This window comes from Anopheles gambiae, chromosome X (genome assembly GCF_943734735.2).
Source record: "Anopheles gambiae chromosome X, idAnoGambNW_F1_1, whole genome shotgun sequence".
In the NCBI taxonomy this organism is placed as follows: domain Eukaryota; kingdom Metazoa; phylum Arthropoda; class Insecta; order Diptera; family Culicidae; genus Anopheles; species Anopheles gambiae.
Genome location: NC_064600.1, coordinates 6,217,259 through 6,237,583, shown reverse-complemented (window position 1 = coordinate 6,237,583; position 20,325 = coordinate 6,217,259). Strand labels below are relative to the sequence as shown.

Here is a 20,325-nt window from a genome sequence, read left to right as displayed (position 1 = left end):
GGAAAATCTGATAATTATTTCTTTTCTCAATCACGGATGAGTTTTGTGATAGCTTCAGCTACGCAAGCAACACGTTTGATTTGTTTCCATCTGTTACATTGTTATTTTCTTTTTAATAACTGTGTTTGCATCATATAAATAGTTGATCTGCGAACATTTGGCTCTAAACGCTATCTATCATATCATGGTAGGGGATCTGGTTTGTGTGTCTCTGTGTGTGTATATATATATATATATATATATATATATATATATATATATATATATATATATATATATATATATATATATATAGTTCAGTAACGCCTATGATCCACGCTATATTAATATTAATTATGATTTATCATTATCGCTCAACTTACTCTACCGATCGATAATCTCACCAAGCTTGGCTACTGTAAAAAAACATGCGCAAACACGGCTTTTCGCTGTCTCGCTGCCTCATTCCTCAGAGCACTTGTTCTCGGTCTGTCCCGCCTGCCCAACAATTGTTTGTCCTTTCTATGTAGCTCCCTCTGCTTTCATCATCTAATATACATAAACACACTCTCGGTAGTTTTGAGATACGATTAACAGCTAGCTGGAACTCCTAAACCAAACCTTAGTTCTTAGTTGCATGATTTTCCAAGCAATGGTTTGCACAATTTTGGGCAGGCGAAACCGGGAGAGCCCGGGAGGCTGCATTCATCATTGCATCATATGTCTTTGCATTCGGTAACTTCTGCAGAACACACTGCTGTTGCCGTTCTGGCCCTGCTTCTTCTTTGTCTTGTCACATTCTATCACCATTTTGCTTACACACACCTCCGGAACTGTTGTCTGTTTTCTGGTAAGGCCACTGCTGGTTTTTTTTTTTTGCTGTTACAAATATTCTACTCACACATTGCGCTGCGTTTGATATATTAATTTTCACTCGATCTCGGAGAGTTTGTCCGAATTTGTTGGAATATTAAAAAATGGGGGTTTCCTTTTTTCTTGTAAAACATTCTTCCCAGAGCGTGTAAACGTTTAAACCACTTAAGGCATTTCCAATGTTCTATCAATTCTTGGCATTTAAAATATGTGTGTTTTTTTTGTTGTTGTTTTCATTATTGCTTAGGTAAATGTGTATTTTGCGGTCGTTTAAAATGTTGGCGATTAAAAATGTAAGTGCAAGAAACATTTGGACAAACTTCCATGCCATTCCTTTGTGTGTAACTGAATTGCTTCGTTAAATAATTATGCAACTTTCTGTCGATGTAATTTTTGTTTGTGTGGTGGCATTTTTCTAACAGTAAAACGTGAGCGCCAGTAGGAAAAATAATTTTTGCTATAGGGCCCTTGCATTGGGTGAATCCTGTTAGAAAATGGGTCGAATTTTTGCTTCCTATTAGTAATTTATACCCTTTCTAACTGCCCATTCAAATCCAACCATTGCATTGGGGAGCGCGTCCCTCGGCTGGGCGTCTGCTTCGTTCGGTTGTACGTTATTATTATTATTTTGGAACGTTCGATTTAATATGAGGAGTTTTTTTTCTCGATCCAGTCATTTCTTACCATGCGCAGAATGCTTGCGAATTTCAACCCGACTAGTTGTAGACACACATTCACACGCACAGTCGATTCTGCAAACAATGCCAAGGTAAGTAGAGGTTGTGTTGTGTCCCGTTCTGGCATGCGTCAAGTCACGATGACGTACCGGGTGAGAGCTCGCGGTTTGTAAACAAACCCGGCGCACAAAAGCGCAAATGGCGCAAGTGGTACACAAATCGTTGCCGTTTCACCTGTTTGCATTGTAAATTCTATCTAAAACAGTGCGCCTTTCCTCTTAAATAGTTGTCCGATTCAGTTTCGCGCATAAGTACCCGCCGTGCGGCACCCGCGAATTGTTGTTTTTTTTTCGTTTGCTCGTGTCTCTTGTTTACCCGTAAGAGTGTTAACTTATTAATTCGTGAAATATTCTGATTCTGTTCTCGTGTCGCAGTTTGGGGCGTACAATCCTACTGCTCTCCACCCGGCAGAGATTGGAAATTGGTGGTTCGCTCACTCCTCCTCCTCCATGGGGCCCTTGGGGGGCCATGCAAACCTAACCTAACTGGTACTGCGTGAGAAGTTTCGCTCTGTGGCGTCCTGTTTGCCGGGCCAGTATTGAATGTGAACCTTCGTGTTGCTTTGAGTGCTTCTATTTCAGCTGCTGGCGGGTCGTAATCCCACAACCTGTTTGGCCCTAGGACGCTGAGGATCTATGAGGTTATAAATATGCACGGAAAAGGGGGGGGAAGAGGATGTAAATGTATGGCACAGTATCTACAAGTCGGTGACCGGGCCGATCACGCCAATGCCGCCGCCGCTGCTGCTGCCGTTGTTGCTGGTGGCGTTGCCGCTGCTGCTGCTACCGTTGCCGCCCAGACTCGGCGTGTCCGTCCCCTGCAGGTCGACCTTTTTCTGCAGCGCCATCACTACCTTCTGCAGGCTACAAATCAAACACACACACAGACAGACACAAAAATGGACAAGAGCGTCAGATAGACAGGTAAACATTCGATAGCCCGCGCTTGCAGCATCCCTAACACTTACTAGGCAATCTTTTTCGACTGCTCGTTCTTGGCCGCTATCGCGTCCTGCAGGTCCCGTCGCAGCTCCACCTCGCCCTTCTCCAGCAGCAGCACGCGCGAGGAAGACTCGTGGACGGAGGCGACTGTACTGTTGCTGCTGCTGCCGCCACCGCCGCCGCCGCCGCCGGCCGTGTTGTTGCCGTTGCCCAGCTCGACCGTAACCGAGTCGCCACCGAACAGGTCCTCGGTGGTGGCGATCCGGCCGTAGTTGAGCCGCAGCATCGAGGGCAGCCCCCCGTTGCCCGGTTTGCCCACGCCGTTGCTGCTTACGCTCTGGCTGCCGATCGACGCGCCACCGGCACTGCCCGCAGGCCCCCGTTCGCTCATGCCGAACGCGTGAAACTGCTGGCCGGAGCTGACGGGTACCGTCTGGGGGGAATGTTGCTGTTGCTGCTGCTGCTGCTGCTGCTGCTGGTTCGCATTTGTTTGCTGCTGGAGCTGCTGCAGCAGCAACGCCTGCTGCACGTTGCCCCCGAACAGGGGCATCGGCGCGAGTGGCAGCGGGTGGTTGTGCTGGGCGCCCGCCGCCAGACAGACGGCCGCCTGCGGCAGCACGATACTCTCCAGCTGCAGCACCCGGCTCGTCAGCTTCTCCAGGTCGTGTCGGGCCGCACTGACCGACTTCTGCATCGTGTCGACGTCCTTGGCGAGGCGCTGCAGCGTGTCGTTGATCGACCACATGTGGTTTTCCTGCAGGTTGCGCAACCGCTCGAACGTGGCGTCCTCCCGCACCCTGCAGATGTCGCGTATCTCCCGCACCACGTCCGCGACGATGCCGGAGGTGTAGTTTCCTGCGGCGGCGAATGGGGAAGCGAATCATTAGCGCGCGATGGCGTCGTTCACCAGCCGCCGTTCGGCAAAAAAAAAAAAAAAAAAAAACCCTTACCCGTCGACCGGTACGATGGGGCAGGGCTGTTCTGGCCCATGCTGCCGAGCGGCTGGCTGGTCGAGCTCAGCCCGCTCAGGCTGTCCCGGCGCCGGCCCAGCCCGGACAGCAGGTTCTGCTGCTGCTTCAGCCGCTCCGTTTCCACTGCAAAGAGAGTGTGTGTTAGAGCAGCTCGCTAACCCTCACACTACCGCTTACCTTGCAGCTCGAGCAGGCTGCGGGTGAGCTTTCGGTTTTCCTCCAGCAGCACCGCGTTCTCCTCGACGATGCCGCCCGAGCTGTTCGCCGTCGAGTCCTGGGCGGGTGTGCTGGCCGTCGGGTAGGAGGAACGGGCGGACGGTCCCGCGAACGTGGTGTTGCTATCGTCCATCGTGGTGGATTCGTCCTCCGACGACGAGGACGACGATGTGCCCGACACTGCTGACTTACTGCTGAAACGGTACACGCGATGATTAGCGTAACTGTGCAGCAAAACGCGGAAGAACGGAGCGCTTACAGTGGGTTAAGTAAGTAGGTGCCGCATGTAGGACACGGCGCGTCGTTCGCTTCGTGCATGCAACCGATCATAAGCAGTGTGTGCAGCCGTTCTGCATCCGGAATGGGAAACGGAATGGAGAAGACGGTAGGCAAACGATTCACTGCGCTTTGGTGTGTGTATGTGTTTCACGCGATGCGTTATCCGGCGTGGCACAGATGTGAGCCTTTCGAGCTGCTGTCAATCTTGCTTTGAAGTGGGACCGGATCAGACCTAAAACTGTTCACCGGATGGCTGCAATTGTACAAAAAGAGGCAAAGGCTGAGGTAACGGGCAAATGAGGGAAAACATGTTTCAAGGTTTTTGCAAAGATTAAGACAAAATCGAACCAACCAAGAGCGATTTAATCCTTTCACACTCTCGTGAGATTGAAAAAAAAATAGATCAAACAAATTTTCACTCGCCCTCATTTCTGTTTTCAATTCAAAATTATACCAACAATTCATACAAAAACACCGATTTGATGGAAAATTTATCAATTCAAACAATTACAATAATATTCTTTAATGATAATAAGACTTTCAAGTATGGGGTTGTCTCTTTAAATCCAATAGCAATTGGCAAAATTGATACAAATTGTTGTAAACACAGGTTTTTTACACGTCACACCAAACAACATGCGCAGATAATCAATAAAACGCGAAATACATATGTAGAATTAATGGCATATTTCTTATTATAATCCTGTTGGGACAACCCGAACACTGCATGGGTAAAACAGCGTAGGGGTTCACTGTGACCCGTTTGCTTCGTTTGATCGCTTAGGCCGATAATAGTCTGATACAGATTTTTACCATTGATCTCGACCTAACAAAGGCACTCTAACGTGTATAAGTATATTCAACGTTTCTTAACTGATGCTCTGTAAAGAAAAATACTGTAGCAGCTGCTAAATATCCAAAACGTAACAGAAAACGATTCAAACGTACTTGACAACGATCCATTCGGATGGATTGCGATCCATCGAAAGAGAGTGTCTCACAGGTGTGTTATATTATAAAATGTTAGAAACAAAATAATTAGACATAAAACACAGATTTGATGGAAAATTTATCAATTCAAACAATTACAATAATATTCTTTAATGATAATAAGACTTTCAAGTATGGGGTTGTCTCTTTAAATCCAATAGCAATTGGCAAAATTGATACAAATTGTTGTAAACACAGGTTTTTTACACGTCACACCAAACAACATGCGCAGATAATCAATAAAACGCGAAATACATATGGAATTAATGGCATATTTCTTATTATAATCCTGTTGGGACAACCCGAACACTGCATGGGTAAAACAGCGTAGGGGTTCACTGTGACCCGTTTGCTTCGTTTGATCGCTTAGGCCGATAATGTATAAGTATGTATATAAGTATAGTGTATAAGTAAATTCAACGTTTCTTAACTGATGCTCTGTAAAGAAAAATACTGTAGCAGCTGCTAAATATCCAAACGTAACAGAAAACGATTCAAACGTACTTGACAACGATCCATTCGGATGGATTGCGATCCATCGAAAGAAAGTGTCTCACAGGTGTGTTATATTATAAAATGTTAGAAACAAAATAATTAGACATAAAACACAGATTTGATGGAAAATTTATCAATTCAAACAATTACAATAATATTCTTTAATGATAATAAGACTTTCAAGTATGGGGTTGTCTCTTTAAATCCAATAGCAATTGGCAAAATTGATACAAATTGTTGTAAACACAGGTTTTTTACACGTCACACCAAACAACATGCGCAGATAATCAATAAAACGCGAAATACATATGTAGAATTAATGGCATATTTCTTATTATAATCCTGTTGGGACAACCCGAACACTGCATGGGTAAAACAGCGTAGGGGTTAACTGTGACCCGTTTGCTTCGTTTGATCGCTTAGGCCGATAATAGTCTGATACAGATTTTTACGATTGATCTCGACCTAACAAAGGCACTCTAACGTGTATAAGTAAATTCAACGTTTCTTAACTGATGCTCTGTAAAGAAAAATACTGTAGCAGCTGCTAAATATCCAAAACGTAACAGAAAACGATTCAAACGTACTTGACAACGATCCATACGGATGGATTGCGATCCATCGAAAGTGTCGCACAGGTGTGTTATATTATAAAATGTTAGAAACAAAATAAATAGATACTGATAACATGAAACAATCCGAATGGAGATATTATTATTTTTCTTCAATTATATCAAACAAGCGAGTTTTCTTTTATTGTAACTAATTGTAAAGATTCATCAGTTAAACCTCCCATGGCGCAATAAACATTTTTGAGCATATTTTGAGGATGGTCTGCAAAAGCCTTAACGACTGAAAAGTTAGCGAGACTAACAGTTAGTAGCTATCAAAATGCTTGACGAACAAATAATATCATTTTAGACAAATTGATAACTTTTTCCATATGAAAAAGCTATTGGACGATCGTTGTACTTGTGAACAAGCAAATTTTTTTTACACATTCACGTCCATTTTCAAATGTACATGTGATAGTCGTACAGAAACAATTGTATTGTTACATACGGGTAATTGAATTTTGATTTAACTTTTAATCGACCATAACGTTCGTCAATTCATATTGCGATGGTGAAAGTTGGAAGAGAACGACAATATGAAATAAAACACTAAAAGATGTTTTCGTAGTTTTTTATACACGAAAAGCTGTTCCCATTTTTTTATAAACCAGGGAAATGCTTTCGTGGGCCACTGCTCCAATTGCTTACATCTTTCATATAAGACGCTCGACGCTTATTTCCTATAGGACGCTGGACGCTTATTTCATATAGGAATGAACGTTTTTTTCTGTTAATGAAGAGATGTTGCTACCTTTTAACAACATGAATCTCGTATTTTAAATGATTTAATGCAATTGAAAAGCGTTGAAGCCAACTATAAAAGAGGAAGGAATGAAGACAATGTTTTCGAGCTTTTCGCATTGTACTGTTTTTTTTTCTCTTCTAAATTACCCTTATTGATACTCCATTGAGGGTTCGCTAGCTACAATTAGATCGTTGCTAATTAAAATGAATTTCAAGTACCGGTATGGATAGTTTTTTCTCTCTCTCTCTTAAAACTCAATTTGTATCTTCCTTTTGCGTAACACGTGAACCCTTAACGATGCTCTTAGCCCCGTTTGGAGCGCACCATATGGCACGTTTGCATTATGTAAAACCGGTGGCGCTGCCAATCCCTAAAGCCTTGCCCATCCACCGTCTTTCAGAAGGGGTGATTAATGCGCCTGCCAAGCAAATAAAAAAAAAGACACAAAACTACCTCAAGCACCCTTTGCCGCATTTTGTGGCGGCGGAAAGCGGGCTACTACAACTACTACTACTACTACTTCTAATCCATCGCCTCTCCGTACGCGTGCGTAAAACTGTTATCTAATGATACGATACGGCACACTCAGGACCGAATTGGATGTTCGAGCAAGCCGTCCGCATTCGCCGTTAACAGGTTTGCGCTTGTGTAGCTTTGTTTTGCAGCCCTTTTCCGTGGTGTTGGGGCGCGATGCGTTTGACCAGCGGAACGGGGTGTGCAAAACATGGCATCGGGCGCCAGCCCTTAATCCAATCGACACGGCAAACGCCGTGTCGTGCACGCGTCGGTGCCGGTGCATTCGCTGCATGTTGCACCTCTGGCGGAGAAAACGATCCGATGCCGATTTTCGTCTCGGTTGCCGCCAATCAGGAATGTGTGAGGCCCGCACTTTGAGCGGCCCGCAATGCCGAGGTACGTGCGCCGTGGACCATGTTTTTTTGTTGTTTGCTATTCGCTGTGCACAAACTTTCCTAAAACGATACGAAGATAGGAAAACAAACAGATGTTAACAGCTGCTGGGGCCTGATGCAAGGACATGATCGGCGCCTCCAAGCAAACACGCCCACGGTTCGTTGGGTTTATTTTTATTGGCCACATTCTCTTGCTCTGGGCCAACTGTTCGTGCGGGGAGGCGACGGATTAGCGGCAACCTTCCCGGGCCCGGAGCCGGCTGTAAAATCGATCGCTTTGTGAGCCACACGCGTTGTATTATCTCGCGGCTGGCAATGTTCCAGCAATTTTGCACATCCTACATACATGTATTGGAGCATTTGAGCAATGCAAAAAAAGGAAAATCCTCCCTGTATGTAGAGCTCGATACACTTTTCTTTATGTTTAATTTAATTTACGCAACTTGTTTTTGGTGCAAGCAACGCAGAAAACCCAACAACACTTGTACATTCCATTAAAATTGACTGTTTTCAGTGCTGCTGGTATGACCTTCAACGATGGTTCAACGATAGTGGGCATAATACTTCTTCCAGCTTATCATCCAGCCCAGTCTCTGGCAGGGTTGCGGTTTCACCTGACGCATCTGTAGCAAGCAATGAGCAGAAAAGCATCTTCTACCCATGCTTCTACCATGCTTCGCTGGACGTTTCACAGAAAGGTGTTCAGGGCAACAGCATATTGAAACATCCTCAACATTTGGTTACAGAATGGCGCAAGCCGAAACGTTCTCGTAATGTTGCCAAACTGCTTACATAACTTCCTCTTTATAGGTTTCTTCATTCATTTTTCGCCTCAAACAAGTGCATCATTTTCATTTCATGCGCGCAGGGTAAGGGTTCAGCGTTAGCGTTTAGCGCTTGTCTCCTCCATCAGGTCTGTATTTTATTATTGACCCATTTTTTTATAACGCTCGTTTTCCTGCGGTCTTCGGTCAAAGCGTTTCACAGGTGCAACATTGCGAGCTAAAAAAAGAAGTGTAAAAAAATAATTAAAAATCAAGAATGGCAAACAGAGCTGAATTAGAATCAGCTTCGGTACGACTACGCACGTCATAATAACGCTTCTCGCGGCAGAACAATCAAAGCAGCCTCTGCCTGCTGCATGTGTCAACTGTTCACTGTCAACGCGCGCGTGTGTGCGTGTGTGTGTGTGTGTGTGTGTGAGTATCTTACTTTACTTCCCAGCAACTGATAGAAAAGCAGAGAGAAATTGGAAATAAACTCCAACGGAAAGCCAAAATAATGTCCCTTGTTTCTGTTGCTAAAGCCATATCATACAACTCCCCGCTCCCGTGAGCAATTCCACTCGCAACGGGAACGGAGGAGGAGCTGTCCTAAATGTGGAGCTTCGCGGGAAAGCTACGGCCAGCGGCGGGGCCTCGTTTGTTCTGGGCGGAAATCCGCCCCCTTTTCCCGCCGCAAGCGAAAAGGAACAGCAGCAAACAGAAGAAAAAACGACCAAACCGGACGACATAATCATCGGAGCGCAGACGAGCAGGTGAAAATCATCCAAGCCAAGTGACACTCCACCACCACCACCACCACTTCATCCGCCGTGTCTCTCTCTCACTCCCCTCTTCGAGCACTTCGGTTGAATGTTTAATTGCATTAACATAAAGGTGAAAACTGTTGCGGATTTAGTGCGTGTGAAAAACTAGTGGAAAGAGGCAGAAGAAGAAAATAAACGCCCAGCTCAAAGAGAGCATTCGCGGTGGAAGTTTGTTGTTGTCGGCGCCAAGCCGAAAGGGGTGATGGCTCCGAGAAACGAAAGAGAGGCAGAGAGAGAGAGAGAAAGAGCTAGTGCTTGTAAAGAAAGCAGCAAACGGGAAAAAGGGAAACGGCGTTGATCGTTGGAACGCTGAACACTCCCCACCAATGGTTTCTTGGTGAAGGGGAAAAAGGAGCGGAGGGGGGGGGGGGGTTGTTGGGAAAATTGATCTTCCGTTGTTTCCAGCCCATTTTTCCACAGCGCAACAGACACACATACACATAGGCACAGAGATATTTCTCTGGAGGGCATCACCATGTCGTCATTTCGCCCGAACTAGTGGTGGGTAAAGTTGGTAAAAAAACTGGAGTCGGCTCCGATCCGACTCCGGTAAGTTCGGAACCGACTCCTGATTACCCAGCATTATCCAGAGTCGTCCGGAGTACTCCGGAATCGTCCGGAGTTGTCCAGAGTCGTTGGGAGTCGGAATCGTCCCGGATCGTCCGGAGTAGTTCGGAGTCGTTGGAGTCGTCCAGAATCAACTGGAGTTGTTCGGAGTCGTCCAGAGTCGTCCCTAGTCGTTGGGAGTCGTTAGGAATCGTTGGGACCCGGAGTCATCCCGAATCGTTCGATGTCGTTCGGAGTCATTGGAGTCGTCGAGAATCAGATGGAGTCGGAGTAGTCCAGAATCGCTTAAAGTCGGAGCAGTCCGTCGGAGGAATCGCCCGGAGTCGTCTGGAGTCGTTGGGAGGCGTTGAGAGTCGTTGGGAGTCGTTGCGAGTCAGAGTCATCCCGAGTCGTTTGAAGTCATTCGGAGTCATTGGAGTCGTTCAGAATCGGAGGATTCGACCGGAGTCGTCTGGAGTCGTTCGGAGTCGGCAGGAGTCGTTGGGAGTCGAAATCTTCCCGAGTCGTCCGGAGTCGTTCGGAGTCGTTGAAGTCGTCCAGATTCAGTTGAAGTTGTTTGGAGTCGGCAGGAGTCGTTGGGAATCGAAATCATCCCGAGTCGTCCGGAGTCGTTCGGAGTCGTTGAAGTCGTCCAGATTCAGTTGAAGTTGTTCGGAGTCGTCCGGAGTCGTCCGTAGTTCTCCGGGGTCGTTGGGAGTCGTTAGTTATCGAAGTCATCCGAGGCATTCGAAGTCGTTCGGAGTCATTGGAGTCGTCCAGAATCGGTTAAAGTCGGAGCCGTCCGTCGGAGGAATCGCCTGGAGTCGTCTGGAGTCGTTCGGAGTCGGCAGGAGTCGTTGGGAATCGAAATCATCCCGAGTCGTCCGGAGTCGTTCGGAGTCGTTCGGAGTCATTGGAGTCGTCCGGAATAGATTTTAGTCGAAGTCGTCCGGAGTCGTTGGGAGTCGTTGGGAGTCGGAATCATCCCGAGTCATTCGTACTCGTTTGAAGTCATCGGAGTCGTGCGGAGTTGTTGGGAGTCGGAGTCATCCCGAGTCGTTAGGAGTCATTGGAGTCGTCCAGAATTGGTTGGAGTGGGAGTCGTCCGGAATCAGATGGAGTCGGAGTCATCCGGAATCGCCCGGAATCGTCCGGAGTCGTTGCACATTGCACCGGAGTCAGAATCGGACTAACATTAGCCGGAGTCGCATCGGAATCGTGGGTGCGCTCCAAAGAGCACATCACTAACCCGAACGCTCACGACGGGTGGCGACGAACGGGCAGTCCCCCCCCCCGTCCCCAGAGCACCAAGCATACCCACAGTGGGGCAGGGGTGGGATGGAATGTAGGGAGAGGGACAACGAAACGGAGGTAAAGTTAGAGAGAAATAACAAAAAAAGAGAAAGAAAGAAATAACAGACCACGAACCTCCCTGGAAGTTCAAAGACGGACGACAGATGGTTTCGAAATAAAATTAAAAAAAAAGAGGACAGTGAGCGGACGGCAGGGTCCAAAAACAACCCAGCAAATGGGAAAAATCGGACCCACTCACACACACACACACGCGCGCGCACGCCGCACACTAAACTTATCAAAATCGGTACGGGTGGAAATGGAAAACCTTCGCGGTCGGGGACGGGGAGTTCGGTTGGTGGTCGGGCGGTCTTTTGCTTGGCAAGGGCATTTGTCGCTTCCCCCGTGCGCGTGTTTTGTTCCCCTCCCTGTGTGAGAACATGGAGAAAGGGTTCGTCGTCTTGGGCTTCTTTCGTTTCGCTGCTTAAGCTTTTCCCTCTCTTCCCCGTTCCCAGCCACCTCCGCCCAGGACCTGTACTAATTAAATTTCGTTTGTTTTCGGGGGCGTGATTCGCGTTGAATGGTGGCAGTGTTGTTGTTGTTTGTGGTGGTGGTGGTGGTGGTGCGAGCTTATCACTTGACGTGTTATCTTTCCAACACCTGCGCCCTCCCCTTTCCCTCTCGCTTCTTTGCGGTTGATAGTCAGAATGTGGTCGCTACCAGCCGGCCGAGTGAAAGAGACAGAGAGCGAATGGAAAGTAGGCACTGTCTGGTTGATTGAAAAGGGACAGCAAATGGGCTGGCACAGCGAAGAATGGTTGCGCAAATTACAACCAAACAACCAAATGCAATTTACATACACACATACACACACACACAAGCGCGCGCGCGGCTTGGCAACTTATCGTTTCGCCTCACCATCACACTAATAGCACGGCACGGGAAGCCTTCGCGGGCTAGATGCTGTATACACACACACACACACACCGTGTCCCTATTGCTTTTACTCTTCAAACACGCACACACACACACCTATTGCACGCTCCTTAAAATGCATTCCGGTTGCATTCCTGAGTCGTCACGGAACAATCACATGGTGACGAAAGAAAACACACACACACACACACACGCACACACCGTTAGGATTTTTGTATTTTTTGTTGTTGTTGTTGTTGTGTTGTTGAAAGGAATTTTATTCAAATCACTATTTTCCTTTCCCAGCACAGGAAGCCTCAGAGCGACAAATTTGCGCTTTTCAACAAATTCCCCACACAGCCGCACACGCTGCAAGTTCGCTAGCTGATGAATACATTTCTACGAATTTCACCCACATACCCACAGTGGACGGAGGGGGGCGAATTCGAATGAATAATGCGCGGCTCGACGGCTGTGTGCGGCAGCCACAAGCCAGCGCACGTACACTGGTGCACAAGCGTACGTACGACAAGCTTAAGCACATACACGCACGGGCAGTTACAACGACGGAGCCGAGAATTTTATTATTTTCAAAAACAACAAAAAAAAAACCAAACAGTGAAACAATTAGTCATACAATCATGCACAGCACAGGCGAGTGGGAGCGAGATGGAGGGAGCGACCAAAAACAGGGGAAACCTCACATTACGGGTACGGCAACGGAACACTCACACATACGCGCACGCACGCTTTCGGTTCGATTTTTCCGATCGCCCTACCGGGCCGTCACAAAGCAACTAGCCCCAGCGCGGCGAACAATCGTACGGCCAGGCCAGGGACCCACCGTACGGTCATGTTTGCAATGGGTAGGGTAGGGCCGAAACGACTGGCAGGCATGCGACGCACGGGTGCAGCGCACGGTGTGTGGATTGGTAACGGGCCGCCGCACGGTGGGGGAAATAATGATCACATGCGCATCGCACGGTTGCGAGAGCGGGATGACGAGTCGTTTGAAGAAAAAAAAACACACACACACACACACAAAAAACGCCGTTGGTTTTATCGTTTCAGCTGTCATGCGGGCGCTGTCCAGAGTGACCAGAAATAACTATTTACCGATTTTTTATCATCATGATCAGCTTTGTAAAAACATGTGTTGTGGAGCTATCTAGAGTCTAGTGATATTTTTTAATTTCATTTTTGATGAAAAACAATTGTTAAGTCTATTGTTATTGATTCAAAAAATATTCTATCAGTGATAAATTGATTGGTTTAAGGAGAATTTTTAGTAAAACCAGTAAATTTTACAATTTTATATGAATTTGACATTTCTTGGACCATTATCCATGGAAATCGATTAACCGCCCTACCCGCAAATTTCCGTTAAATGCCTTCTAATCGCCTTGCCGGCGAATTGAAGGCGATCAGCAGTGCATTTAGCAGTACAGTCTTTCCCCGAGTTACGCGAATAATGCGTTCCGGAGACATTCGCGTAACTCGGATTTTCGCGTATGTCGAATATCCATGTTACAGCAAAAATATTCTTTATTTATCATAATTTTTGATTGAATTTAGTTCATTTATGTAATTTAATACTTATGTGATGCAATTGGTGTAGAAAATTTGGTTATTTATCGGTAATTATTTTTCATTTGACAATTGATGGAGAAAATTGTACTGATTTGACATCTGAACTGTCAAAAATAAAAATTCGCGTAACTCGAATTCGCGTAACTCGAGTGTCGCGTAACTCGGGGAAAGACTGTAATTAAATGCCTTTGAAATATGTCAATGAAAAATTTCGCTTTTAATTTGAAATTTGAAATTGCAACTGTCAAAAGAAAACCTTACAAGCGTCTTCAACACTGCACTGTTGTAGTGTTCCTAGATATGAGCGTGAGATTCGATAGCACGATTTACGTGTTATGTTCTCTTGCGTTAAGCTCTAAGCTATTTCACTTTATTAAAGATGGTCTGCATTATTAGGTTGTTAAAGACCAACCCGTTGAAAGGTGTTAATATATCAAACTCATTTCGATAACTCTAATAAAAGGAGAAATGAAATACATATTTTTCCCATCCTGATAACGAAGGGTGAACATACAGGGTTTCCCACGATTTATTGGTTGGTTCCCACGATTTATTGGTGCGTTCCCACGATTTTTTGGTCATTTCCCATAATTTTTTGGTAGCAACCCACGATTTATTGGTCGGTTCCCAAATATTATTGGTCGGTTCCCAAATATTATTGGTCGTTTCCCAAATATTATTGGTCGGTATTATATTATATTATATTTGGGAACCGACCAATAATATTTGGGAAACGACCAATAATATTTGGGAACCGACCAATAATATTTGGGAACCGACCAATAAATCGTGGGTTGCTACCAAAAAATTATGGGAAATGACCAAAAAATCGTGGGAACGCACCAATAAATCGTGGGAACCAACCAATAAATCGTGGGAAACCCTGTAATATAATTATTATGATTTTTAAAAAGGTATTATTTTAATTTTGCTTCACAAAAATTTTGTTTATATTCATTATAGCAAGAAAATATTAAAATAAAAAGAAATAAGCACAGAAAAAAGATCATAAAAAATCAAGATTTGAACACACGCTTTCTCGGTTCGGAACCAAAAGCGTTGTCACTGCTCTATTTGGCAGTTACATTAGTAAGGGTGCAAAGCCAGTATATATACAAGCGACCCAAGTAGCACAATCCTGTTAAGAAACCGTTAAAAGTATGCCTAAAAGTATTACTTTTAGCTTTCCATACAGCAGTAATTTCAGGGCTTAAAACACTGCGTAACGCTTTCCTGGCTTCGTCCATGTTTCGTTAAAATTTAAAATTTAGCCGGTATTTTCAACGAAAAAGATCAAAATTAACGAAAATATCGACAGAGATGGCTATATTTCTGTTTCTCTTTCTATACGAATTTTCTAGATCTTCGTTAAGTTGCAACAAAAGGTTTTTAAATTACATGGAATAAATGCATAAATTCACCACAACTACTTTTATTCGACATTTCATCGTTTTATCACTGCATATTGTCACTGTATCACATAAGTTTCTTTCATTCCATGGGTTTCTTCCATTATATCAGCATGGAGGTCAGCTGCAGCCTTGGATGAAAAACATGATGTCCAAACGCTATCCAAATCAAATATGCTGCGGAATATAAAACTTATGTAGCTCATGTAAAGATAATGGTAATATCGATACACTGACCTGTTATAAAATCATGATGACACACAAATTAAACAATAGCTGATAGAAATTGTGGCAGACGCTTGGTTTTGTTGCCATCTACACACAAGCTACACACACGAAGCTAGACGAACTTTTTGACATAAGAAATGGAGGCGCCATGTACGTGACCATGTACAGTATGTCTCAAAAATTATCGTCATCAAGAGCATATTATTTTTCCCAAGAAAATATATATTTTTATTTCTCATTTGCAAATATTGCCTTTATCAAACTCTTCACATGTATTATTTGAAAATATGAAATATTATTTTTTTTATTTTTAAATTCTTTTTTTATTATCACCGCAGATTCAAAGAGAAGAATAAAAGAAAACACATAGTTTTCAAACAGTTAATAAAAATAGTATGGTATAAAAATAAATACGCATTATTACATAAATAAGAATGAAAAATGATTTTCCGAATATTGAATAAATTGGAAATGGTGTAGATAAAATTTGAAAAACACTGTGTGTTATATTGACCCGAATAAAAAAAACGAGGGTAACGGAATACGTCGTTATGATGTAACGCTGGGAAATGTCATATTCTCTTAAGAAACTCTATTTGATTATTAAAGGCTTTAAAAAACTGTTAATAATCAAATAGAGTTTCTTAAGGCTACTTGGGGAAGATGGCGGCTAGCTATCTGTTCACCTTGAATCAAAAAGTTGAAATATTTCCAAGAGAACCCGTTACAGCCTTGAAAATTTCGGTTGAAATCTTTATTCGCCTTCTAAGGCGACTAAGGCCTTAAATGCCTTCTGAATGCCTTCAAAGCCGTTTAATGCTGGTAGGGCCCCAAGTAGCACAATCCTGTTAAGAAACCGTTAAAAGTATGCCTAAAAGTATTACTTTTAGCTTTCCATACAGCAGTAATTCTAGGGCTTAAAACACTGCGTAACGCTTTCCTTGCTTCGTCAATGTTTCGTTAAATCTTAAAATTTAACCGGTATTTTTAACGAAAAAGATCAAAATTAACGAAAAAATCGACAGAGATGTCTATATTTTTCTTTCTCTTTCGTTAGGGACATGCAAGGTCTTCGTTAAGCTCAATGTGCTTATATTTTCGTGAAATAAATTAATAAATAAAGCACTTATTCGTTTATTGAATAACACAATTTCACTTGGTAACCGCATTACACAATTTTCTTTCATTACGCGGATTTCGTCAATCTTCATCGTGGAGGTCAGCTGCTGCCGTGTACGGAAAACATGATGTCCAAACGCTATCCGAATCGAAAATGCTGCGGAATATAAAACTTATGTAGCTCATGTGAAGAGAATGGTAATATCGATACACTGACCTGTTGTAAAAGCACGATGATACACAAATTAAACAATAGCTGATAGAAATTGTCGCAGACGCTTGGTTTTGTTGCCATCTACACACAAGCTATACACACGAAGCTTGACGAACTTTTTGACATAAGAAATGGAGGCGCCATGTACGTGACCATGTACAGTATGTCTCAAAAATTATCGTCATCAAGAGCATATTATTTTGCCCAAGAAAATAAATATTTTTATGAAGATTTTTCTCATTTGCCAATATTGCATACCCTTTATCAAACTCTTCACATGTATTATTTAAAAACTATGAAATTTTTTTTTATTCTTAAATTCTTTTTTTATTATAACCGCAGATTGAAATAGAGGAATAAAAGAAAACACACAGTTTTCGTACAGTTAAACAAAACAAATATTTTGGTGTGAAAATAAATACGCATTATTATATAAATAATAATGAAAAATGATTTTTCGAATATTGAATAAATTGGAAATGGTGTAGATAAAATTTGAAAAACACTGTGTGTTATATTGACCAGAATAAAAAAAAACGAGGGTAACGGAATACGTCGTTATGCTGTAACGCTGGCAAATGTCATATTCTCTTAAGAAACTCTATTTGATTTTTAACGGCTTTAAAAAACTGTTAATAATCAAATAGAGTTTCTTAAGGCTACTTGGGGCGGCATCCGCCCGATCCCGAGCTGCCCGGATAATCGATGTTATACTGTATAATTTATGTTTTATTATCATTAATCTTACCAAATCATCAAAATAATCGAAATAGTTGCTGACAGCACATTCGATTTGCACTGTCCTAAGCGGCCGCGTGGAGCCCCGAAAAAGGCGTCCTCAACGCTCTGAAGCAAATGTGCATCTCAATCATTTGTTGGGTTGGATTCCCTAGTACAATTTTCAGATCGAAACTTCAGAAAGGCCTCATGTGACCGTTACGAACCAGATCTAGACTTTCTGCTTTAAATAAATAAAGGATATATTTTCTCGCGCTGCTGAACCTTCGTTGGGCACATCAGCTTCCATCTCTACCCCACCCCCGTTCAGCATTTCAAAGCCTACCGAAAACTACCGAAAAAATCTTAAACTCCTACCGTAGCAATAGACGATGCGCAATCTCAGATTGCGCATATATTTATCTGTCAAACGGGTCGGTTTGATATATTTATTTGTCAAAAAAAAATTATATATCTCGGACATATAATCTTGAAAATTTATGCGCAATCTTGGCGCAATCTGAAAATGTATGGAAATAACGTTTATAGCTCAGGGTTGGCTACGCGAAATGACTTATGTTTTGATAAAACGAATATATGCGCAATCTGAGATTGCGCATCGTGTATTATTACGGCTACTGAAAACTACCGATATAATTTTGATGTGCCTACCGAAAACCGCCAAAATAATCTGGCCACTCTGGCGCTATCACCGCGGTGGCCTGACAGCGCAGAGGCAGCGGTCTCGCAGGCAGCGAAAACGATCGGTTGTGTTGTTTTGGAATAATTTTAAATAGTTGCGAGTTTTTGGTGGCTGATGCTGCTTTTGATAAAAATCTGTGTAATGTTTTACCAAACAAATGACATTCACGGTGAGCGAGCCGGTGTGATCTTCAGCATGATACATTAAATTTATGGAGAGGTAAATGTACACGCAAAAGCTACTTTAAGCTTTAACGACTTTCTTAATCTGTGGATTTTCTATGGAAAATTGAATATCCATAGAAAAAAAATGAAAGCTCCACAGCTTCATTGGTTTGATCAATAGATGGCGTATTACAACTCATCATTATATTGCTATCCTTTTCTTGCAATGTGTTTCGGCAAGTTTCATCTTATCATGATCTATAAACCTTCTAACTTTCTGAGCAAAAATCTATATGAATGGTCGTGTGGTCAGATACGTGGGTATCAACACCAACGATCATTATTGAAATCTCACTTGCTTCAGATCTGATAGTTTTACATTGGAGTTTAGTTTTTAAACAATCGTATCGCCGTTCTAGTTCTAGCGATGCATAACTTCAATGCGAAACCACACAACAGTACAGAGTGTGTGTGGTTTCGCATTGAAGTTATGCATCGCTAGAACTAGAACGGCGATATGATTGTTTAAATACTAAATTCCAATGTAAACTCATCATGCACTAAAGTAAGTGAAATTTAGTGCATGATGAGTTTACATTGGAATTTAGTATTTAAACAATCATATCGCCGTTCTAGTTCTAGCGATGCATAACTTCAATGCGAAACCACACAACAGTACAGAGTGTGTGTGTGGTTTCGCATTGAAGTTATGCATCGCTAGAACTAGAACGGCGATATGATTGTTTAAATACTAAATTCCAATGTAAACTCATCATGCACTAAAGTAAGTGAAAGTTGAGTAATTGTGGTTGTAGTATTTTGCTCGGAAAGTTAGACGGCTCTATACAGTTATATAGCCTTCTAACTTTCCGAGCGAAATTCTATATGAATGGTCGGGTCGTGTGGTCAAGATACGTGGGTATCACCAACACCAACGACAATTACTCAAATCTCACTTGCTTCAGTGCCTGGTGGGTTGGTATTTACATTGGAAATTAGTATTTAAACAATCATATCGCCGTTCTAGTTCTAGCGATGCATAACTTCAATGCGAAACCACACAACAGTACAGAGGAAATGAGAAAGCTCTCCTCCAAGCGGAAGCGCGCTCCACTGGTTGGGTATGGTATCCCACAAACAGATAGCGCCATCAGCTTTTTTGCTATTTTTAGAATGCATGAGTCGTTTGCCGTCTGCTAAACGAAGTCTTTCTATATTCCGTTTAGGTAGAGAGCTTGAGTCGTTTAGAAGGCGTTTAGTGGTCGTTTAGTAGATTTGTGGCACTTGGGTTCACATGTTCGATTAATGGGTTATCACATCGAACATGTAAAACCCCATATATTTTTCATGTCCGATATCGCGTTCGATTGCTGCTAGAGCGTCCCAATCATTTGTTGGGTTAAATTCCCTAGTACAATTTTCCGACCAACACTTCAGAAAGGCCTCATGTGACCGCCCGCTGCGCAAATTCGAGCAGTTTTCTACGTAGTTTTTTGCGTCGTTTTGTGTCAAAAAATACGCAAAAAAATACGCTAGACTTCAGCCAAAACTACGATAGCCAGCGTATTTATTGCAGTTTTTAGGTGCGGAACGAGCGCCATCTGTTGAAGGAATGGATGAACTATTTCAGACGGTGGAGCAAAAAAACCGGCCGAAAAATTCAAAAATATTGGCGCCCATTCCTTCCTCCTCCTCTTCCTCTAACTCCCTTCCCCTCCCTGCCTTGCCTTATACTTGCGCTTCAGCCCGTGCCTTTCGCCGTCAGCTGATTGTGTGTATGCGTTGGTGTATATGTACATTGCGGTTGTGTATTGTAATTGGTGGGTGTTAGCATTTATTTATTCGTGTGTGACCTTGACGATGCGGAAGAAAGTGTTATCGGTGTATTGATGGTTTATTTTATTTCGTGCCGCTCATATGGATCATATGGATGTGCATGGCTGATGAGGCCATTTAATGCCCGTGCCAATCGAGGGTGAAGAAGCCAATTTCAAACAAGCGTACGAGAACGTCTAACACTGATCTAATATTTTTTTTAAATCTGAACATGTTTGATGCTTCAACGACCTTCTAAACATCATGTAGCAC

At 43.3% G+C, this 20,325-nt stretch overlaps 1 protein-coding gene across 18 annotated transcripts; it reads right to left on the bottom strand.

The window, feature by feature from the left end:
- Window positions 1-788: 788 nt before the first annotated feature.
- On the bottom strand, window positions 789-13,026 carry LOC1271909 (uncharacterized). 18 transcript variants are annotated; one of them, XM_061658729.1, is made up of 7 exons: window positions 12,826-13,025; window positions 8,544-8,753; window positions 3,977-4,249; window positions 3,679-3,911; window positions 3,481-3,624; window positions 2,557-3,385; window positions 789-2,452 (listed from the first exon to the last, which is right to left on the bottom strand). In XM_061658729.1, exons 3-7 carry the CDS (start codon window positions 4,045-4,047, stop codon window positions 2,287-2,289), a joined length of 1,443 nt encoding a protein of 480 aa, XP_061514713.1. In that variant the 5' UTR covers window positions 4,048-4,249; window positions 8,544-8,753; window positions 12,826-13,025; the 3' UTR covers window positions 789-2,286. The 18 variants fall into 18 exon arrangements, with proteins under 18 accessions (XP_061514713.1, XP_061514755.1, XP_061514724.1 ...); XM_061658771.1 differs by lacking the exon at window positions 12,826-13,025 and adding an exon at window positions 8,840-12,080 and having other exon boundaries at window positions 3,679-3,908; XM_061658740.1 differs by lacking the exon at window positions 8,544-8,753 and having other exon boundaries at window positions 3,679-3,908; window positions 12,731-13,026.
- Window positions 13,027-20,325: the final 7,299 nt, after the last annotated feature.